The following is a 23,425-nucleotide window of genomic DNA, read 5'->3' on the forward strand; positions in this document are numbered from 1 at the left end:
GGTACAGTGGAGAGACGTGCAGTGCAGAACTGGGGGAGCTGCTCTCCATCAGCTCTGCATGGGAAGACCAATGGTGCAACTGCATTTTGTGCTTTAGGGAGGTCAGGAGAGGTCCCAGCCTTGAGGTCTCCCAGCAGCTCAGGGCTCCAGGCAGAGAAGCTGCTCCTGCCCATCCCAGTGTGATGCTGGGGGGCAGGTGGGGTGACCCAGCTTTTACAGGGACAGTTCTGGGCAGATGCAAAGGCCTAGGGAGCTGCAAAGGCAAAATCGATGGTGCAACTGAAACTTAAGAAACCACTGGGATTTCTCAGCAGCTGAAGGAGGGTTTTCTGAAACAGTTTGGGGCTCATATTTACACGCCCAGATCTTTCTTTGGACAAGTCACAAGTGGACTCGTGTGAACTTGGCCAGGTGTGTTGGCTGGAAGCAGATGTCCTCACACCAGCCCCCAGACCCACTCTTCCACTCATAAAACTTAATCAAGACTGACATCTTTAGGGTCCCACAAAGAACAGCAGGAGCACAGGCAGTGAGCTGCCAGGGACAGACAGTGACTTTATTCTGTCTTTAAACATAGCAAATGGCATCTTCTCCAATATCACTGCAAAAATACTTTGCCTGGGTAAAATAGTATGTATATACTGTACAAAGACATAAGTTTAATATATCTTCCTATAAGTACATTTATACACATAAAACAGCATAAATTAGAAAAGGGACAAATGGGTATAGAAAATTCTGGTTACATACAAATCTGATTAAATTAGCATTTACACTGTGGTTCTAACATATAGTTTGTTAAATAGAGTGATGTGCATACAGTACATGGACACCCCACCCAGCCACGAATTAAAACAAGGGGCTAACAGGGCCAGGTGTTCACTTAAAACATACCGTAGGAAGAAGCAGTGGCCCACCTTGGGTTTATTTAGTATTTTTCCTCGTCATGGGGATTCACAAACGTGTTCTTCGGAACTCCTGGCTTTTCCAAAGCACTTCCCAGCAGCTGTCCTAAGCGCAGATGTTCGCTTCTCATCATGACCTCTTGGCTTTGCCCGGCTGACCTCCACGGCACAAGATTATCTACCAAAATCAAAACAGAAGGGCCTTACTTTTCCCAGCAACAGGGTGTGTTTCAAGTTGGTTTTACGCACATGGGAGGAAAAGGGGGAGGGATGTCCTGCAGTGTTTTACTTTCCATTCAAAGGCAGATTTGAGAGTGGTTTATTTATTTACTCTCCCCCTCCCCAAATTTACAGTCCTGGGAACAGGAACCATCTGGCAGGGTAATAAGTGTGTGTTGCCTGTAGCTGGCATTGGGCTGGGCACGGCCATCCTTGCAGGAGTGCACTTACTGGGGGTGAGGTCTGTTTGACTTGCTAAGTCCTCCCAGAAAGTTCAGCTCCTGGCATGGTGGGAAGGGAAAGGTGCGTGTCGTGCATCACCATGTGTCTCTGGGGTCTCCAGATGGAGACTCCAGAGTTAAACACCTACAGGTTAGACTGGGTCAGTGAGGGGGAGCCTGGCCTGAGCATCAGCAAAACCTTTGAATGAAAGCGTAAAGCAGGTGCAGAGAAGAAGAGGCAGCAGCAGGGACCCTGAACCACTTCACATCAGCCATGGGATGAGGCTGGAGACCTTGGGGCAAGATGTGCAGCTACTTCTGACCCCTGTCAGCTCCAGCCTTGCTAGATGTGACCTGTGTCTCCTAGTGGTATGGAGGTGATCCTCCTCCTGGAATCTGTCTCTCCATGGGCTTGGGGACGATCACTTGTCCAGTTTTGAGGCACAAGCATTGGCCCTGGATTGCACATCTCCTGCAATTGCAAGGGATCCTGCAAGCCCCAGCTGCCCAAGATGCCTGTCTGAACTACCAGGAGAGGAGCTGCCGTGAGGAAGAAGAGGGCAGTCAGATTCTGCCAAACTTCCTCAGAGAATAGAATCAAAGAGTCATTTCAGTTGGAAAAGTCCTTTAAGATCATCAAGTTCAGCTGTTAAAATATCCCCTGTGAAACCTGATTACTAGGTAGGGCTTCATTCCAAAACCTATAGCCTCTCCCCTGCTAACAGCCAGTTGTTAAAAAGCAACATCACTTCAAATCATTAGTGTCACCTATCTGTGCAACAGAATGGGTGAAACACCATCCAGCAAACAGCAAGGAGGAACTCAGGCAAATACCGGTCCCATGGAGCTGAAGATTCATCCACAACGTGGCTGCTTGGATTAGGATCCATGGTTTGGAGCAGCAGGGATGTGCAGACCCCGTGCTGGGGCACCGATTTCTCCCAGGCTTGGGATGTTGTGCTCTCCAGGTTGGCCATGGGTCATGGGCTGCTGGAGCTTTCTGGAGCTGCTTTCTAGGGATGCCCATCCTTCCAGAGAGCAGGATGGAGTGGGAGCTGCAGTGAGGAGGCGGTGACTGCCCTGTGCACCCCCTAACCAATGCTGCAGGCAGCAGCATCCTTGGCAGCACAGGCAGGCTGCCCAAGTTTGGAGGTAGCAAAAAATCCATGTGAGAGGCTGTTTCTCAGGGCTGTGCATCTGAGGGGAAGCTGCCTTTGAAGAGCTGACCACTGTACACAGTCTGCCCTGACTTCATGAAATGGTTCTCCTGATAAAGCCTTCACATCAGCTCTTGTCCCAAAGCTGAGCAGCTTCAGCAGGCAGCCAAATGCAGGATGGATCATGTATGCCTGGAAAGCACCGAGCAATCAAGAAATGACCTTTCCTACTGAAGGTCTGAAGTTTTAGGAGAGATCCCCTGGTGTGCATTCCCTGGCCCCACGCAGGCCATCTTGCTTGCTGAATCCTGTAAGATTTCTTTTGTCAAACCTTACAGCACTACCCAAACCTGTTCCGGCCACGCTGTGGTGGGGAAAGCCAGTCTGGCAGCTCCTGAGAGTGGAGCTGGCTGAGCAGTGCCCTGCCTGGCCCAAAGCACACACCAACAACTCCCAACACTGCTGGGAACCTCGCTGACACCGATAAACCCAGAGAAAGGTGCCAGCTGCTCAGGCAGGTGACCAGAAAACAGCCATAATCACTGCAACCATCTGCAGTCAGAGCTGGCTTTGCTCTTCCCATCCCAAAAGCCTCCTGACCATGCCAAGCAGGTGTGACACAGCCTCCTCCCAGCATGTTCCAGCTTGGCACCTTCACCTCACCTGAGGCCTGAGCCTGCTGTCACCTCAGTAACACCCAAGTCCTTTCTGCCTAAGACCAACAATGGACCTGAAAGTGCTTAATCCACCCCGTCAGTGTGAGCAAGAGGTGGAACTGAACTGGTTTAACCTCTTGCCACAGGATCCTCCAGCAGTCCTGGCACAATCAGCAGCATCATCCACATTCGCTCTTGTTGAGGCCACTTTTTATGAGCCTTCCTTGGGCTTCTCATCTCTTCTGTCCCTCCTTCCATTTAATGAAGAGGCAGTTTTCAACAATCAGCAACAGCTTCTGTCTTAGGCTGGAGCTGCTGCTCCCCGCTCTTCATGGCTGAGCCTCTGAAGTCTTGCTTGAGGTCAGGGGAAGGCAAGAGATTTCAAAATGGAGAGGAACTGCTGGGTCTGAGCACTGCTGTGCCTCCAGAAGTATGTCTAAGTTCAAAGCCATACTCGTGGCGTGGGCTGCGGGTGAATATTCCATTTTGTCACAAGTTTTGAGGTTTTTAAATGTCTTTTTGTTGCACGCTGGAAAACAAACAAAACCCTTCCCATGTTTCCGCAAAGCATAATGCTGTCAAAACATTTTTGTTGGATAAGGTCAGGTTTTCTTTCTCTCCCTCCTTCTCCACACACAAGTGAGTGATGCCTGAAACCCCCCTTGAACACGTCACTGAGACCGAGCATCTCAGGGCTGGGAAAACACTGAAGTTCAGTGAAATTCTGAGCATCAAAACATCCCGACCCGCCCTCCGTGTGCGCAGGCAGCGGGGCCCAGCACTGCATCAGAGACCAGGTGCCAACCACGTTCCTGGCAGCACCCAAGGGGCAAAGCCCCAGTCCTGGCTGCACTGACCCCATCTGGAGGCTCCAACTGCTAAGCCAGCATTATCTGGGAGTATTTTCGGGAAGTGCCTTTCCCTCCCACCCCACCTCCTCCCTAACGTTACACGTGTGAGTTGTTCTGTCAGGTTAATTACAGCACAGGATTTTGACAGATCAAAGTTCATTTAATAAAGCTCCTGCTGCTGTACAGCAGGGGCTTGGGGCTGCTTTTATACAGCACGGTCCCAGCAGGAAGGCTGAGGAGCAGCAGGATTCCTGCTTGCTGGCATTTGCTTGTCCCCAAACTACATGTTCAAGAGCAGGTTCATCAGAAGGAAGCAAAGGATTTCTCTCTGGCCCTGCTGCTCCTTCCAGGGGCCTGGGCCAGCAGCTTCTCCATGGCCCCATGACTTTGACCGGAGGAAAGACATTTTAAATATCCTTCTTGGGTAATGGAGTGGGGACAACTAGAACATTCTTGCTCCCAGTCTGCAGCAGGTTATGTTACTGGTAACAAGAGAGAGTCTTGGTCTAAGGTTGATGCAACTTGAGTTGGATCAAGGCAGTGTTGTTTCCAAGGAAGCCATGAGCTATCTTCTATCTAAATAACACTTTGCACCAGTTAATAGGGAAGTGCCTCACAGAGGTCAGCCTCAGCATATGGAACAAATCCTGGGATCCCAAGAAAGTTTTTACTTTCTCCTTTTCAGGCAAAACTCCAACAGCTGGATATGTAAAAAGGAGTAAGGGATTCAAAAGCCTGCCAAATCTACAACTTGAAAGCCATTAAAATATTCTGCTGTATGAATACATTACTGTAACGATGACACCACTGATTACAACCAGATCATAGCACAGTACCAACATCTGTCCACTTAGGGGTTAGATACTTAACACAATAAATGTGTGTGTAATAGAAAAGGAGCTGGAGAGACACTGCCAGGCTTAAGTTAGATTTCAAAAAGCCAGTATCTTCTTCCAATGGTAACTGAGAAAGTGCCATATAAAAATCATAAAACAGTTTAAAACTCTTGTCTTTCATCTTCCTACTTGGAAAAGGAATTTCCTTTTCAGTTAACTTGGAAATTAAGAGACTGGTGAGGTTCAGGTATGTCCCAGTTGCACTCCATAAACTTATGTAACTGACTGTAAATGCAACAGGGAGTATTAAGTTTTTATTTCTAAATGATGGTATTGTTAAAATCAAACCCATCCCTGGTAATACTAGAAATCTGTGCAAGGCACAAAGGTCAGATCTGGATCTGAACATCATTCTGCATCTGTACTTCTTTCAGCTACTTTGTTCAGATCCATCTCCAGTTATTCAGGTTGATCCCCTTTGCCCCATCCCTAGCTGCCTTTTAGTGGGGGTCAACTTTTCCTGGCACTGTCCCTATAACTTATTTTAGGCTTCACAGTGAGCTGGGACAAGGTGGGGGCAGCAGGATCTCTTCTGTGAGAGGTTAATGCTTTCTTCTTAGCATGAGGACTGAACTGCAGGTTTAGGGGTCCCGAATGCTCACAGGAGGAAACTCATTCTCGTCATCAAGACACACTGGTCCAGTTGCAAACTCATGTTCTGGGATAACCTCTCCTCGCAGGGCACCACCATCCTCTGAGTAACCTGTCCGAGTAAAAATACAGAATGTTATGGATAAATGGATGGAAGGAGGCTGCAAACAAACAGCAGAGACACTGTTTTATCACCTTTTAGCACAGAGCTGCTTTCTCTGGCTTTTTGGCAGAGCCCTGGGGAACTGCAGAAGAGAAAAGAATCCCCATCGACACTACAGACTAGGGAAAGGACTTCATGGAACCCTCCTCCTCCCACTACGTATGTAAGCACCAGTTCCAGAATAAGATCCACATCTGTTTATGGAGCAGTAAGACTTGGGAACTTAATCACCCAGTTTTCTCCTGCAGCACTTCAGTGCTAGCTTAGTTAGGGTAAGGTGTAACAGGTTCAGGAGAATCTGTAGCCATCTTGCCACAAAAATAGTGACATTTGACTTCTACATCCACAGCTTCAACTCCTGGAAATGAACCTGGCAGCAGCTGATGTCTGGCAGACTGTGGAGCTGGGATGCTCTGCCCATCTGTGCTGCAGCTCTGCACCAGGAGAAGCACTGGCAAGGGGTCCTGGGATGCAGAGCAGAGAATTCCTGGCCTGTTCTTGGGGCAGGATGAAGCAAGTGAGTTCCAGGCAGTCCCAGTCTGAATTGAACAAGTGGACTTGGTGGTTGAACCCCTAGAAGCTGGAAGACTTTCCACTTTGCTCCAGGCACCTTTTGAGCTGCTGCCAGAGGCAATGCTCACCTGGCATGGTGGAAGTTGAAGGCACTGTGCTTTGTCTGGCTACAGTTGCTGCATAAGATTGAGGTAACGGAGGCTGAAGGTCATTTTCTTTGTTCTCCTCCATCTTTCCTGAGCCAAGCAGACTAATTGTACAGGAACAAAAGAGGGAAGAGTTAGTTCTGATCCCAACCACTCCTTCCCCAGCACCAGCTAAGAGACAAGCACAGGCATCCACGTCTCCTTGAAGCACATCACCCATCTGCATCCCTGCATCCAGGCACTGCCTGCAGCCCCGCCAGCACTGCAGAGGAGGAAAGCATTGTGCTCCCTGAGGAGAGCAGGGGGGGAAGCAGAAGATAGGGAAAGCACTACTTCAGCTGGAGGACAATGCTGGCACGGGAATAGAAGGGAACAGATTGACCACAAAAGCTTTAGGTTACAAAAGCAAACAGTGTTTCTAATCACAGAGGGGGCTCCAAAGGGCTTCCAACAGGAGCGGACTAGATGGGAAAAGCAGCCCTGGCTAGTTTAGGATGGAGTTTGAGCAAAGATATAGTATGATGTAACGTAACTCATGACCCAGGGGCCCTTCTCAGTCCTCTGATGCTTAGAAGAACCCACATGCAAAGCTGTCCCACTTAGGGACAGGAGCCAGGCGGGTGTCAGAGGGTGAGGTGGCCGGAGCACGCGGGACAGCGCGGCTTGGAACCGCGGCTGCTCGGTGGCTTTGCAAAAAAGCTGCTGGCATTTTCCTGGCTGTGAGCCACGCCCGGTCCTGAGCACGTTACATCACACCCCACCCCAGAGGCTTCACATCTGGAGCCAAGTCGCCCAGATGTGTGTGTGTGGGGGGGTTCCATGCTTAATCAGATTTGCATACAAGCTGGACGGCAGCACGGAAGACTCTGCCGTGGTGCTCCTGTCCAGTTTGTATGTGCAGGTTGCTCCACACCATCCCGCCCCCAGGGCAGCCCTCCAGCACCCACTCACACCTGGAGAAGGTGCTCTGCTCTCCTGCCACCATGGTGGTCAGCTCTCCGCTGCTGGAGGGATCTCCTAAGGCTCGGCCTCTGCTGTCTAAGCTGAGATGTCCCACAACTGCCCAGGGATATGAGACATCTGTGGTTTCTTCTGCAAGAAGCTCTGTGTCCCTGCCTGCTGTTCCCACCCACATCTGTCACATCAGGCAGCTAAAATCACAAAGTCAGTCCTAACGTTCTTGCTCCTCAAGCTCCATTTGGTGCTTTCAGGTGAAACTTCTCTTAATTTTTTAAAAGATTGGCCTCTGTCTCAGGTATGTTTGGAGGTTTAGTCACCTGTGTTTCTTGATTAAGACACACTCCCCTCCATCTTGCGGGTCCAAGTTATAGATGTAGAGATGTCCATCTGATGTAGTCACCAACAGGCGAGGCAGCTTCTGGATCCTGAAGGAGAAAAGCATCATGAGCCCAAACACAACTGCACTTGCAGGCAGATGCAGCCTGCAGCCAGGCTGTGTGCTCTGCAAGCACAGGGGCAAGATAAGGGGCCACGGTGGTGGTGTTCTGCAGAGATAGCTGTGCCTGCTGGCGTGGCAGAGGGGACAGGGATGTCACTACGTACGTGGAGAGGGTGCAGATGTTCCTTTGTCCAGAGATGTTGAGGCGGACAGTGGCGAAGGCTCGATCCTGGTTCATCATGCCCGATACCTGAGCAGGGAGGTAGTTGGTAGCAGCCTGGAACATCTTTCCCATGTAACCACTCCAGGTTGGAGGCTCCTCTGGCCGGCTGAGGGGGTCACAAAGCAGCATCAGTGGGGATCCACAGCCAGCCATGACCAAGCAGATCAGGAACAGCCAAAATGATCCTGATCTCAGGCATGCCAGGGCTTTCTTTGGAGCACCTGTACACATCCTGCACCAGCCTAGCTGGATACACTGGAAGGAGGCAGGGGACAGGGCAGCCAGTTCACCCAGAGCAGGCCTGGAGAGGCTGCCGGCAGGAATGCAGTGTGTGGCTTTGCCAAGGAGTGAATCCCACAGCACGCAAAGCCAAAGAGATGGTTTGCAGCTGGTATTGCTCATGGAGAGTAAGTGGTGAGGAAATGGAGACTGGTTGTGTACAGGCAGGTGTCTGAAGCAGTGACACCCCCAGGGCAGGCAGGTGAACCCCCTCACCTGTCAGTGAGATGCTCCAGTTTAAAGATGTGCACGGTCTCCGTGTTGCTGGAAGCACAGAGGAACTGGGAGTCCATGCTGAACACCAGGGAGCCAATGTTCACATACCTAGAGCCAAGCACAGAGAGGACTGGTCACTTCATGGCCTTACTGTTCCAGGGGAACTGCTCAGTTTTGTTCACAGAGCAGAGGATGGGGAGGAAAAAGAGCCACACAGAGCGAGCAGCACCCTGCCTGGCTGCTGCCCAGCCTGCCAGCTGAATGACCAGCATTTCTCTAATCCCTTTGCTCAGGAGAGCTGGGGGTAGTGACAAACAACCAGAGAGGTGGAAATGTCCTTGCTCATAGAGCTGTCTGTGGAGTGAACATCTGTGCCTGCCTTACTACAGCAGCTAAAGCTGCTGGTACTGCAAGGACCAGGGAGGATATTCAAAGTGCTGGGTAGCCAGAGACATGCGGCATCTCCTCCTGTGCAGGGTCTTGGCAGTGTTTGTCCTTGCAGAAGTGGGTGTAAAGTCACAGGCAGGTCAGGGATGGGGAGGAGAGAAAAGTCAGGGAAAGACCTACCAACATCTGAGGGAGCCTGCAGAAGGGCAGCAAGAGCCCATCCCTGCCATCGAGACGTGGGCTCTGCATAAATGACTTAGTAGCATCAAAACACACTTGAGAGGGCAGGAGTTGGGCTGATAACTTTGGGGACTTCATTATTTCAAGTAAGATTCAAGAAGGGACTGAGTAAATGGACAGAATCTGCCCCTGTCCTCTGCAATCGCCCTGCTCTTTGACACTGAACTGAATCACTAAACTTGCTGGAGGCAGCTGGGCACAGTGTGGCTGACCGGCACAATGGCATTTCTATCTGATACGCTCACTCTTGTTTTCTTTCTGCAAAAGATGCCAAAGCCACCAGGATCTGACATTGCCCTGTCCCTGTGTTTACATTTCTGCTCTGGCAGTTCTTGTCACCAGCAGAAGAATGATCTGACCTTTTCATCCCTCGCCGGAATTCATAGAGCTTTTGCCCACCAGGAATGGAAAATACACGAATGACTGTGCCCTGCAAAAAATGCAAATGGAAAGATCAGGGAGGAGCAGGGCAAGGAGTGGGAGCCCTTTCTCCAACACACCCAGGAAACTCAGGATGTGGAAAGGCCCCTCCTGTTTGCCAGCCAGGGTCAGTCTCAACCCAATACACTGGCCTCTCACAAGTCAAGAGTGCCCCTCCTCTGGTGGCTGTGTTTGAGAATGGGCAGATCAGAGGTCCTGCTCCCTGTGCTCCCGGCAGCTGAGCTGGCAGGGATCCTGCTGCCAGCTGCAGGCAGAGGGCAGAGGCAGCAGGGAGGTGCTCTCAGCCCCGCTCACTCACTTTTTCAGAAGCACTTGCCAGCTTCGAGCCGGTGGAGTTGAAGGCGAGAGCAGCCAGAGGCCCGTCGTGGGCAAGGATGGTGCAGGCTGTTTTCTGTAGGGCAGAAGGTGAAGTGAGTACAAACAGACAGGTTACTGCTGGGACTTTGTAAGGACAGGGTGTTTCCTGCCCTGCACCCCAGCCAGGCCTGCCCTTATGGGATCATACCGCACTCATGATAACCTTCAACATCCTCAGCATTCCTTCTCTTTGCGCTGACTTGAACTCACTCCCCAGCTCAGTGATCACAGAAAGCTCATTTCAGGGGGCAGAGGTTCTCAGTTCCCCACCTCTCTAGGATCACAGCTGCTCCCTCCCTGAGCCTGGCATGTCCCTGTGTGGGGACGGAGCTGGCCTCCCTGCCATTCCCTTTGCAAGCCCTGCTGCAGCGGCACCACCCGACGCCTGCAGGGAGCCCAGGCCCTCGCTGGGACCTCTCACAACAGCAGCGTTTTCCCCTTGTGCTCTGCTCCTCCCCTGCTGCAGCTCCTTAGCTCCCACTGCACGTACCGAGCCACAGCCTTATGTAATCCAAAGCTCTGGCATAAACAGCAGATAATCATGACCCTGCTTCCAGCCAGGGACAGATTTCCTGAGGGGAGCTTTGGACATCTCACCCCTCCGTGACTTCGGGCCCGGCATCCCTTCCAGCCCGCGGCATGGCAAAGCAGCTGCATCTGGAGCAGCTCCAACCTTCCCTGAGCCACCCCAGTCACATCAATCCCGTGGGATACGCTGCTGAAGCTGCTATAGGAACCCCCATGTCAGCCTGGCAGGAGCCCTCAGGCTGCAGGGTCACGTTGCCCTGAACATCCCACACTGGGAGATGGATGTCCTGATCTCCAAGAGGCTGTCTGCTTCCCGTGGCGTTCAAGGAAGGGGGATGAGGAACGTGCCTGCCCCGGGCAATTCCCTTGCAGTCTAGCTCAGCGGAGTGTATTTATTCATCAGTCCCCAAGGCCCCATTGGCTTTGCTGTGGTTCTGTTTGTTTCCAGTCCCTGCTGGTCTCCAAACGGGTGAGCTTCGCACTTACCAAAGTGTTTCCGTCGTAAAGCGCGATCTCTCCGCTGGTCGCGCTGCCGGGATAAGCCAAGTAGGAGTTGGCGTGGTTGATGGAGAGAGCACACAGACCTGGCAGGGTGAGGAGGACACAGCTGAGGTTGTTTGTTGGTGGAGGACAGAAAGTAGAAACGTGGCCGTGGACACTGCAGGAGGTCCAGGCTCTGTCTCATGTTGGGGCAGTGTCTGGCACCCGCTGGCAATGCCTCGGCCGTGGGGACACCTGCTGGCACGGGACAGTACGGCTCCCTGCTGCTGCCACCGGCCTCCCCAGACACCAGGAGGAGCCTTTTGGGCACTCTTGTCTTCTCCCCCTTCATCAGCCCCCTTTGAGAAGGCAAGAAGAGGTGCATGAAGCACATCAAGGGACATCTTGGTCAACAGGACTCCTATCCAGGCACATGTGGCCACCTCCAGATGCACGCAGGGCGTGTGTGGGAGCTGGGTCAGAAGCTCAGATGAGCAGTGCCTGGTGTGAAGCCTGGCACATGAAGGCTGGCATGGCCAGGCAGTGGCCATGGGGCTGGGCAGCATCATTTCCTTTTTCTTCAAATGGAAAAGGGAAGCAGAGAAAGACAAAGGAAATGCCACAGAGTGCAGGGAGTTTCCTGTGGACAAGGAACGCAAACGTAGCTCAATTTTAACCACAGGGGGAATTCTTCCCCATAGCAGCCATCTGGGTTTGTGCCAACATGAGCATAAAGGTTCCCAAACACTACTTTCAAAGTGAGCAGGAATTACAGGATGAGACAGGGATGGATGGATGTGTCCATCTGCTTGTCCCCCAGGTGACCTTGGAAAAGAGCATATCTTCCTGCCCTCTTTTCTGCCTCTGGCTGAGGACCCATCCTGGTGAATCCTGTCACATACCGGAGTGGGTCTCACTTGCTTCCTGCCCCACGTCCGCCTGCTCACAGTCCTCCCAAATCCAACTCAAAGCTTCAGCACAACCTGAGCTTCCTGGCCCTGGCTGAGCTGATCCCACCTAGTCACCCCATGCAGAGGAAGCCGCAGGGTTAAAGGCTGCTGGGGAGGCTGCCAGACTTGGCGGGCAGGACGCCCACACTGGGCAGGGACAGACAGACAGACGGACACAGGGAGGCACAGGGATGGCTGCACACATGCCGTGCAACCCGTCCTGTCAGGACACAGCCCTGGCCCCAGCCCAGCAGAGGGGAAGGATCAGCTGAAGCTCTCATTTTAGGTCATTGTTTATAACTAAACAAAGAGACCGCAGAGGAGCCAGGAGCTGCAGGACTGGCCAGAGGCCCCAGGGATCCACTGCCCATCAGCCAGAGGCATTTGCATCGTGCCAGGGGCAGGGGGGCAGAGGGGCAGCAGTAATGAAGTGCTGGCAATTAGGAGAGGGAGGGATAGGAGGAAGGCAGAGATAGCCCCGAGCCTGTGCTCGTGATGAGACAGGGTGTGTTTTCAGGATGGTGTTCCCCAGGCCCAGGCAGCTCGGGGGGATCAGCAGGGCCCTTTCTCTGAAGAGGAGGATCCAGGGAAGGCTGGAGCCAAACAAAGCGAGCTCAGAGCTGGTGTGAGTCACCAGCTCCCTCTGCTCCGCCTGGCTGGGGAGGCGGGTGGAAACCAGGCCAGGGGAAAACACAGATGTGAGTGTACTGGGCTGACCTCAGGGATGCACAGAGAAGCAGGATCAGAGGGGACACGGGCAACATTTGAAGATGCTCCTCTGCTCTCAGCAACCCCATGGCTGTGCATGTGGTGGTGGGCTCAGCAGGGAGGAGGCAGGCTGGTGCTGCTCAGGATGGCACCTCTGGGAATGCCACATCACAGGTGGCTTCCTTCAGCAGCATGGAAAAAAGCTACCACATCTGAGAAGCCTGACCTTGCTGCCAGGGCAGCAGGTCCAGGTAGATCTGGGGCTTGCAGGGAGCAAAGTGAGGTGTTTTCCAAAGCTGCAGTCATCCCAGGATGGACCCCGTGGCAGGCACTGCAACCTCAGGGGTGGAAATCCCACCCCTGACATGAGCCACACAAAAAACAACATGTTTGAGCACACATGAAAAACAACAGGCTCACCCACAGTGGGCATTTCCCTCTCCTGCATGGAGGAGGATGGATCAGGGGCCAAATCCTGGCCAGAAGAGCCAGGAACTGGCCAGTGGGTATGCAGCAAATGCCAGTGCTCACTGTGTTGGTGATCACTTGCTGTGTGACCCAACAGCCCCTCACCACAGATCCCTGCTCCTCAAAGGCTACCCACAGAGTGGGTGAGGCTGGACTGCCTTGGCCTCCTGGCCATGCTGCCCTCGGGGTCAAGCTTGGGACCAAAGCAGATGGTCTGGGGACACAGGGGGCACACGTGGCACAGCGCTTGTCACTCGGGTCACTTCAATGACAGCTGCTGCTGTAAAAGGGTTTTAACAAATTAAGCTTCTCTGAAGTCCTGTGATCCGCAGCAGCCCAGAGCTGCCCAGGGAGCACTGATTGCTGCTGCTCTTAGATCATGACCTGATCACTCAGCCCCACTGCAGAGCAGCTTCAGGCCTGGCTATCCCTGCCCTTCCTGCCGCTGCTGGGCTTTCTCGGGAAGGTTTTAAACTTTAATTATATTTGCAGTATTTAGTATGTTTAATCCACATGGAGAAGCCATCTGTTGAGACCTGAAGTAGGTCAGGGGAGCTGCTGGAAGAGCGTCCTTTGGAAGCCCAAAGGCCATCAGCAACTTCCCAACCAAGCACCCGTGAAGCGCGGCTGCAGCCAGCCGGGAGAGCAGAGCCACGCACGGAGCCGCGGGCGCCCGGCCAAGCTTCCCTATCTGCTGCTAAAAATAGCTCCTCTCCCAGCAGCAGGAAAGCTGGATTCACCCTCTGCCGCACAGAGAGGATCTGTCTGCAGCCACCTGCCCTGCCCCTCGGGTTTGTAGCCTATATGGAATAATATCAGGCGGAACCCCAGGCTCCTGGGAACTCCCCGGCAGGGAATTAGCCTGTGCCAGGATGTGTCTTCTGCCCTGGGTAATCCTCACAGCACTAATCACTTTGGAAGCTGATCCCAAGCCTGGAAGGAATGACAGGAGCTTTCTACCTTCCTGGAGCAGTGCATGTCCATGGCCAAAAGGGAGCCTGGGATCACGGCAGGTCTGCAGGCAGCTGCAGAGCTGAGTCATGGGGCTCATATCCCAGGGGAAAATCCCTGCGGGACTCTCTGACGCAGGGCACGGTGGAGAAGGAAGGGCAGGGAGCCCCGGGGGGAGAGTTTCAAGTTGTCCTGTTTGTGGAGGGAAACCTGCAGCCCTGGCCTGCCTGATATTTTTCCACTTGGGAAAGAGAATCAGTGCTGACTGTGGGAAGCTGAGAGCTGCACTGACAGCCCACACGGAGCCACGAGGGGACCGAACCTGAGAGGTGAAGTCAAACCACACTGACCATTTCTGCTCTCCTTCGATGCATTTTTCAGGGCAGAGCAGGGTTTTGCTCAGGACAGGGCAGGGTTTCTGTTCTCCCACTCCCCACCTCCATGCATTTCTGGCTCCCCGATGCTGAGTTAGGACACACAAACCACAGGCTGGTTTAAACTCTTAACACGAGTGTTGTGGCTCCTGCAGAGCTGATCTCTCCCTTTCACACAGTTTTTCTGTGCTCACCTGTTGCATTTGGAGGCGTATCCACAATAGTCTTCAAAAGCTTCATGTCCTTAATGTTGTGGATGTAAATTGACTCCTCCAGGCAAACAACCAGCCTCTGCAAGGACACAAGGGACATGCACATAACCTCACCAGCATGACTGTGACTGCCTCTGTCTGCTGCTCCCACAGTTCACACACCCAAATCTTCACTGTTAGAAAAACTCAACAGGAATTTCTCACAGACTGAAACGTACCAGAAACTTGATCTCTTCTGCTTCCCCATCCCCTCTCACTGGACCTTTGATTTTGTATGACTCTGCTTCTGAGAGCTGCCTGCATCTGGTCTGGCTTTAGAAATCAGCTAAAACATCACGACTTCTCTGCTACTCTAAGAGCTGATCTTCCACATCCCCAGAACAGGAACACACATCAGGGTTACACCCCAGCTATGAGGCTCTGACTGCCATCCTTTCCTACCCCAACTTTTCTTTGCAGTTCTTTTCATAGCAAATTACTTTTTGATCATAAAGACCAAGCAGCAGACAGGCTGCCAATCCTGCTTGTCAGTATGCCTGCAGATGGGACCATGTGCTCCTTGTTCTAACTTTTTCCTGATTTTGGAGCAAACATTTAGGTGATGGGCCTCCCACTGGTGCTAAACCTATTGCACCTCTTTAGCTAATGAATGTTTCTCTTCCCATTCAGTATCAGCAAGACTCTGCTGTCTGTGCCCTGCAGAACTGCATAAAAATTGGGTTGTGAAACATTTGTTAGGCACAGTAACATTTACACCATCCTGGGAGATGGGCAGGGTATTTCCAAGGGAATGTGCTTGTACCTCTTCTGCTGGACTCATTGGGAACAGCCAGCCAAGAGGCAGCTGCTGCGAGAGGAGCTGCCAAGTGATGGGAAGGAAAGGCAGAAAGGGACAAGGAAGCCTAAAGCTGTGACCTTAGCACCAGGCCACCATCTCCATGACTGCTCAGCCTCTCAGCTTGGTCCAGATCTCTGTGTGTTACCACAGAGGCATTTTGCACAGAGGCTTTGTTTTAGGACCAGGCTTTGGATTTGGCTGGTTGTGTTTTCTAAGTCCAGCGAATGCACAGCTCCACCTGCATGAGAGCCAAGTGTCCAGAAGCACTGAAAACCTCCCAATAAAAACGTTCAGGCCAGACTCCATCCCAGCTCCTGAAGTTGGAGCACCCGAATCCATGTACAGGAAGCCTCCACCACTTATTTAGTATCTAAATGTGGCTCTTAGTCACTAACTTGAAACACCCACACTAGAAAAGCCTTTGCCTTGCTCCACCATTACTCTCAGATCAAAACTCTTTCCCACTTCTATTCCTGCTAACCACAGCATCTGGGGCTGTGTCAGAGCCATTCTGCATTTCCAGGAAGACTTTGCCTTCTCTCCAGTAACAGGCACCAACTCACTAGCAGAGCCTGTCAGAGTCATATTTACACAGCTGATCTCAGCAAAGCCACCATGTGCTTTCCCAGAACTGCTGGTGATGTACAGGTGAAGGGAGGATTCCAGATGACAGGAGATGCTGGCACCAACAAAATCCAGGGAAAGTGATGGGGTTGGGAGGTAAACAGGCGAAGGAGGCCTGGACAAGCTCTCCAGGAGCTGGAGAGGGCTGGGTCTCTGCTTCCTGCCCTCCCTGCAGCCCTCTAGCCCGTGGTAATGTCAGAGCAAACCCTGCTGAGGTGAGGAGTGGGTTTCATCCTCACCATGTGAGCCTCAGAGGACATCCCTGGTGTTGTGATGGCTACACAGGGTTCAAGGCACCATGTCTGGTACAGACTGTGACTGCTCACCAGTATTTTTCTTTAGAACTTCAGTTTGACACGAATCAGGTTAGATTACTGAGTTGTAGGTTAAGGACTTAAACGTGCTGGGTATGGACACAGCCAGAGAAAAGGGTCAGACCTCTCCAAATATCTCAGAGAGGGTTTCAGCAGTGAATGAAAACCCAGGGAGTTTGTGGGAGAGCTTCTCATCAGTCCCACAGCACAGCCTTATTCCCCACCTGACGACAAATCATGATCTACCTTAACACATTTGGGAGTTACAAGGAAGCTGGGAACAAAGAATTCCCATGGATCAACAAGAACCAAGGGACTTGCTTGTTTGCACAACAAGGACTTTTTCACAGAGATCAAATCAAAACATGCCCTGTTTGTTGGAGACCTGTTCACGTTTTATTTGCCACCATCTTCCTGATCTGGTGGGAGGTGTCCCTGCCCATGCAAGGGGATTGGAACTAGATGACCTTTAAGGTCCCTTTCAACTCAAACCATTCTATGATTCTATGATTAAAGCCTTGTATGGGATTTGCCCTTCTCTGGAACTTAATGAAGTCTGGCTTTCAGACAGAAGCCCAGGCAAGGGCAATGTCACAGCACACACAGAACCTGACTGCCACCAGTTTAAATCTTGGATGTTGATCAGAAGAGTGATTTCTATCTACCCAAGTACCTGCAGCATCTTCAGATCTCTCCAGGTGTGTCTGTATTATGGCTGGAGGACGAGCTCAGCCCAGGACTTGGGCCCAATCTCATAAAGCAGCCAAGGAACATGACTGCAAGGCTGGGTGTGTGCATCATCCTCAGGCAAACTGCAGAGCAGCACCAGAGGAAAAGCCTGAACTTAGTTCATTCCCACACTAATCTCCTAGAGCTGCTAAGCAGAACCTCCCAGTTTATTTTTATCCATATTCATCTATCTGCAATTTAAAACAGGTCCTTGTTTTGCCAGCTCCATTGTAAGTTTAAGTGGAAAAAAAAAAAATTTAGGACAGATTTAATTGTAGTACAGGAACTCCTGGTCAAACAGAGCTTTACTGGAAACTCAACCCAGAGTTTCCTTATGGGAGAGCCTTACTGCAGGACTCCCTGTAGCTAACTGAGGAGAGGCTGATTATATACAATTACACAGACTGCTTATTTCTTCATTGTGAAGTGTCCTCTGCTTCTTATGGCACATACTTGGAAAATAATTATGGACAAAAAGAAAAGATGACTTAAAATCCCCCAAAAGGGCTCAGGGCTGCAAGAGCCTGTGTCAGAATAACACTCTAAAAGCCTTCTTCTAAGTGGTCTGAATGTTTTCTATACCTTTACAAATGAAGCAAGGCTGCCAGCTGTGCTGGAGAAGCAGTCTTTGCCTCACCCACAGAGTTCAAGTTACTCCTGGGTTTTGTTCCCAGCTTTGAAGGTCTCATTTGCAACCAGGATGGAAGAGGTGGGCCTGAAGTCAGGATGTGGAATCCAACAGGGGGAGGAAGATGAAAAGGTGTTTTTTTGGCAGAGCTGCATGCTGAATAGGCAAGAAGGCAGACAACAAAAAGCTTCTGTGTAACTGCTACAAAAACAAGAACTTTTCTTCATGTTACTGAAGCAAAGTTGAGGCAGATGATACCCACAGCCATCCTGCTCCTCTGGCAGAGGTCACCAAGCCTGAAGTGGAGCTGCCAGAAGAAGACAGTCCCATTTGACAGACTCTGTGCAAACCCCCCTGGGCTGCCAGCAGGGTCCCAGCTGGAAAGTCAGGACCAGCAAAGAGCCAGAGTGGGACAACTCAGGCTGACCCCCTTCCCCAGCCCCTTACCTGACGGTTCAGCCGGATGGACAGAATGTTACTGGAATAGCTGTAGTTGCAGATCTCTGTCCCTTTCTTGAAGTGGTAGACATTCATTTGCTGTGGCTTGGCATGACTGACCACAACCACAAGGCTGCTGGAGAACAGGCGCTCCACGATGTAAACATCTGGGATTTCATCTGGGCACAGAAAGAAAGGAAGACAGAGTCCTTAGCCTGGCTTCTGGTTGGTTTGGTTGCAGCAACAAGACTCAAGAGGGAATCAGGCTGGAACACTCAGTGTTAAGGTGTTCAACATCTGCTTTGGTGAAAAATGCCTCATACCTGGCACAAAGCACTTAGGACAGAGCAGGAAGGGGTTAAGGAACCTTCCTCTGAAGGCAGAATCTAAGCCAGCCCCCTGTGACAGGGCTGCTGTGACCCTCCTGGGTAGGGCCCTCCAGCTGAAGCTAATCCTGGGGCCCTCCAGCTGGACTTAATCCTTGAGAAGGGGATATAAAAGGAGGAGCTCACCCAAATTGGTCAGGGGCTTTCTTGGAGGAAAGGGACAAGCTAGAGCTTACTGAGGTAAGGAGCAAGCAGGGAGCATATCCCTATTTATTCTCTATATTGTCTAATTTTTCCCAGTCTCCTTAGGAAAGGCTGGCATGTTTGGTTCCCTCCCTGTCACTGGGGCTGTAGTCTCTAGAGAGCTCTAGCATGGCTGTGGTGAACAGTGGTGTGATATGTCTTGCAGAGACCATCTTTGGGATGAGTCCTGTTGTGTTGAGAAGGCACCATTACAGTGGTCCTGGTGGACCTGTACCTAAATAATCAGGAATTGTGACTTCTAGTGTAGGTGCCCCTGAGTGGTGCTCAGTGCTTGGGCTGTGCTGTGCAGCTGTAGTTACAGGGACTGCTCTTGTCTCAGCCCATCACCTCCAGTGTGTCACCAGCAGGGATCTGCTTCTCTTTGGTCTGACTCTGGAGGCAAACCAAACTCCTGTGTGCTTTAAAAGTCAGTCTATGGCTTGCTGCTGTATAGCAGCTGAGTTACCCTGTGAGGTACAGAGGAAAGGAGCCTGGAGTTTGTTCCAGATGATGCAGCTCTGGCTGCTGAGGCTGCCTCTATAGCCAGTGGAGAGAGATCAGCACATCCCAGCTGGGAGGTGTATCTGGTACAGCTCAGCTGAAACGTGCTGGCCATGGCCTGAACCAGGCTTCAGGACATGCTCCATGAGGCCTGACTGTTTTGGGCTGTTAAGTGCACTGCATGCTGCTCTGAGCACAGCTAACAGCTGGGAGCCTGCTGTGAATGACCTTCTTACATGGGAAACCTGTTAAAAACATCTTGCTTGTAAATACCACCCTGGACTAAAAGCCAGTGGGTTATCCAGCATCTGTGCTGGGAGCCTGCACCCTCCTGTCCCTGCCTCCAAAACATACTAGTGCTAAACTACCTCTGAGTGCTGGTGTGCAGGACAAACTGCTGCTGCCAGACTCCCAGCAGTGGAAAGCCTGGACTTCAAGTTTGTGGGGAGTCCTTCAGCTTTGTTGAAGGACTACCAGCTGCTCAGGAGTCTCTCCAAGGCTGTAGCTCACTCTAAAGGCTGCTGTGCATGGGGCACCAGCCAGAGTGGTTCCTTTCCTGATATGGGCACAGACAGAGATGCCATCTCAGTGAGCAGCATCACCCCCTCAAGGCAGGCTGAGGTGCAGGGATATGGGTAAAGTCTGTCAGCCAATATTCCACTGCAGTGGAGCAGGAGACTTACTGCTTTCATGGACCTGGTCCAGTTGCTCCACAGAACTTAAGGAGAAAAGCCTGTACCCAGTTGTGGTTCCGATTGCCAGGGAGCTGCAAAGACAAGACAAAAGCTTGCTAGTTTAGACCTTGTGGAGCCCCTGCACGCAGGGGAAATGGGCAGTTCCTGGCAGAGTGATCTGTCAAGTTTCCACTCTCAGCCTAAAGCATATAGGGTAACAACCCCGAGACTCCTGCTTTCCATCTGAGGCTATTGCAGCCCACAGGATCTGGCTCCTTGTATCCCTGCGAGGCAGCAAACATCCATTCATGTGGTCCTGCAGCTGCTGGAGGAACAAACAGGCACATCTCTGCCTGGGAGGCTATAGACAGGACACTTGGGACATAAATGTTTCCTAAACGTTTCCATTTATGTCCTTCCTAAGCAAGGAGCTGATCCATCTATATTGACAGACTGACTGGTGAGGGCTGGGGGAGCTTTGCTCTCCCTGCCAGTGGCTGTGGTGCAGCCACACCAAGCCCTGGCTCTGCTTAGTTCCACACAGAGCAGGCAGCAGCATCTAGGTTTTAAGCCAGCAGCCAGCCCAGAATACCAAACCCAGTGTTTGTGCTGGTGGCAGTGGCCAGCAGGTTCCTGTCAGCAGTGCACAGCTGCCCATCAAAGCCCTCTTTGTTCAGTCCATAAACGCAGAGCAGTGCTGCAAAGGTAACTTGCAGGTCTGAGGCTGGTATCCGTGGTTCTTATCTCACATCCCATGATCTGAGCTGGTCTTGGCCCTGGGCTATGATTGCCAGGCATGCTGTGCTGCTCCCTGCTTCAGGATGTTTGCTGTCCCGCTGGGAAATGGCTCTTAAATGACTGGCTTTGGAGCAGGTAAATCGCGGGTTGCCAACCGTGTCGGGGCAAGAGGCTGCAGGGAAACCCCCTGGGCTGGTTCTGCAGCACAGGCTGCTCCCCCGCAGCCTGGGCCAGGATCTCAGCGCGAAGCCCTGGGCAGCTTTGCCACCTGCCGAGCGGCCGCGGCTCGGGCTTGCAGGCACAGCCCTCGGACAGACCTGCTGCTCTGACCGCCCGGGAACGGCTCCCGGGCCGCTGGGGGGGGCAAAACCCCGCGGTTCCTCTGGACGCGCTGCCGCCCCGGGGCTGCCGGGGACCCGCCCTGAGGCTGCGGGGCCGGGGGGGGGGCCCACGGGACCATTTGCACCCCAGCCTGGCCCGGGGTCCCACGGGCCCGGCTCCCAGGGGGTGCTGCGGGGGTCTCGGCCCTGCCGGACCAGTCCTCCCCCCCCCCCCCCCCGGGGTCCCAGCCCCGTCCCGCGCTGCCCGGCCCCGCCGCGCTGCCACCCCCCGCCCCGCGGCGCCCGCCGGGCTTACGTGCAGTCCTGGTTGTAGGAGAAGCAGCCGAGCGCGGGGCCCGCCGGGGCCGCGGGGCCCCCCGGGGCTGCGGCCTCCATGGAGCGGGCGCGGCGGCTCCGGCCCCGGGCGGCGGCGCTGGCGGCGGGCGGGGCGGGGCGGGGCCGCGCCCCATTGGCTGGCACTCCTGAGGAGGGCCCGCCCCTCCCGCTGATGGACCGGAGCATCGACCTATCGGCGGAGAGCGGGCGGGCCGGCCCCGCCCCCGGCGCCGTCGGAGCGGGCCGCGATTGGCTGGCGGCGCGGAGCGGCTGCGCGGGGCCACGCGGGGATGTTGTGGTTGCATCAGACGCGCCCGGGCAGATGTTGGGGGTTTATGGGGGGGGGGGGCGGAACATCTGGGGCTGGGGCGGCCGGGGGGCGCGGGGCTGGGGCGGGAGGGGCTGCGAGACGCGGGGGGGGGGGGGCGGTGGCAGCAACCGGGCGGCCCCGCGCGCTGTCTCCCCGGCGTCACGGGGCTCCGGGGGGGCTGCTGCTTTTCCCCTTCAAAAACAGCCGCAACCTGCGCTCGGCCCCTGGGGCTGCGCTGCTGCCGCTGCCGCCGCCCGGGCGGGTCGCGGCTGGGGGGGTTGATCGCCAAGGGAGCCCCCCCTCCCGTCGCTGAGCGGCAGCGGTTCCAGCGGTCGGTTCAGCGACGCGAGCAGCGCCTGCAAACCCCCTCGTCGGATGAGTAATCCTCATGTGAGCGCTGAAGTCACCGGCCCTGGATCAGCCGATGAGCGCCGCAGGACTGCTGGAAGCGGAGCCGCCAGCTCAGTGAGGCAGGTTCCGTGTGGACACGCAGACCTGCCTGGATTAATCCCCCTTTGCAGCATGTGGGCCCTTGAGTGTCCACGTTTTTCCCCTGCTACAGAGTTTAAAACCTGTGAAGATGATTGATTCTTAGGAAGGGAGGATGAAAACACAGCTCCAAGCAGCATTAGCTTGGAGGGGGGCTGGGGGCAGCCCAGGGCACAGCACGGGGGCCATGCTGCAGGGGCAGCAGGGGGATACTGCTCAGTTCATCGTGTTTTGGGGGAAAACGTAATCTATTCATAGGAACCTAGTGGGAAGCTCTAATAAAGCCCAAAAATGAAACAGAAAAGCTGTTTTTGAATGTCCTGAGACTGTCCCTGTGGATCAGCTTAGTTCAGTTTTGAAACGAGGGATGTCAGATGGAAAAATGGGGCTGGGGAGCAGGGAGAAGGTTAAAACCAAAACAAACTCGGCCAACAAAATGAGTATTTCAAAAAACAGTTTCTGAGCAACTGCTGCAGTTGGATGTTTGCTGCTTGGGCAATCTCCACCAGCTGCTTTTAAAACCAGGCCTTGACAAAGCAGAGCCACGGGAGCATCTGAGACTTGGGAAACACAATCATTTCTGTACCTTGACTGATGCAACCATGTTGATCAATCAGCTGCTTGCAACTGCTGTTAAATTAGCAGAGGTGGCAGAAACAAACTGTTCTTGTCCTCTGCTACAGTGTGAAAGCCTCTGGTGGCCTCTGGAAGGGTGTTCCTCTGGACTGCACCCACGCCCCAGTGACAGTGGTGGCTGTAAGAGCAGGACCAGCAGTGGGACAAGCTGCTCCTCAGGCTGGGATGGCTTCTGTGTCTTGGTGAGCTCCAGTCTCATTGGGGCCCTTGGAGGTCTTGGGATCTGTGCTCCAGCAGATTGGGGCCCTTGGGCCTGGGGCATGAAGCAGATGCTGTGTGTGGAAATTGGGGAGCTTTCTGGTAAGGAAAGGAGGTGTCTCTGATGCCTCAAATGTAAAGAAATAGGTAACCTGTGTTTTTTCGGGAACATGGCTTTGGAAGGAGGTAGTAGTTAGATCTCAAGATATTTCTTGGGATCTGGGTGTATGTCACACCTGGGGAAAATGGTCTGACAGAGACAGCTGAGAGTCACTCAGACACCAGGACAGCTCTTGCTCTGATGCTAGGAAGAATACATCAGGAGTTGGCTTCTCTTTCCTGACAACCCTGTGACTCCAGTAACCATTGACAGCAACAACCTCAGCTCAGTCACTAACCCTAAAACCAGACCAGAGTGTGATCACCTGAGTGTGAATCTTTTTCAATGCAGAAAACTTTGCATGGCAGGTGTTGGTTTGTGTTCTCCACCTGGGTGTGTGTATCCAGGCCTTGGAGAGGAGAAGGAGGTGAGGAGGCTGGGAAAGCAGCTGC

At 53.1% G+C, this 23,425-nt stretch overlaps 1 protein-coding gene across 1 annotated transcript; it reads right to left on the bottom strand.

The window, feature by feature from the left end:
• Nucleotides 1-535: 535 nt before the first annotated feature.
• Nucleotides 536-21,336, bottom strand: WIPI1 (WD repeat domain, phosphoinositide interacting 1). Its single transcript, XM_051634515.1, has 13 exons — nt 21,221-21,336; nt 19,856-19,938; nt 18,112-18,281; nt 14,514-14,610; nt 10,875-10,972; nt 9,802-9,894; nt 9,422-9,492; nt 8,436-8,543; nt 7,882-8,046; nt 7,596-7,703; nt 6,301-6,422; nt 5,508-5,608; nt 536-1,083 (listed from the first exon to the last, which is right to left on the bottom strand). The coding sequence occupies exons 1-13, from the start codon at nt 21,298-21,300 to the stop codon at nt 1,036-1,038; spliced, it is 1,344 nt and encodes a 447-aa protein (XP_051490475.1). The 5' UTR covers nt 21,301-21,336; the 3' UTR covers nt 536-1,035.
• Between the last annotated feature and the right edge of the window lie 2,089 nt (nt 21,337-23,425).

Source organism: Apus apus, chromosome 17, assembly GCF_020740795.1.
Source record: "Apus apus isolate bApuApu2 chromosome 17, bApuApu2.pri.cur, whole genome shotgun sequence".
Taxonomy (NCBI): Eukaryota; Metazoa; Chordata; class Aves; order Apodiformes; family Apodidae; genus Apus; species Apus apus.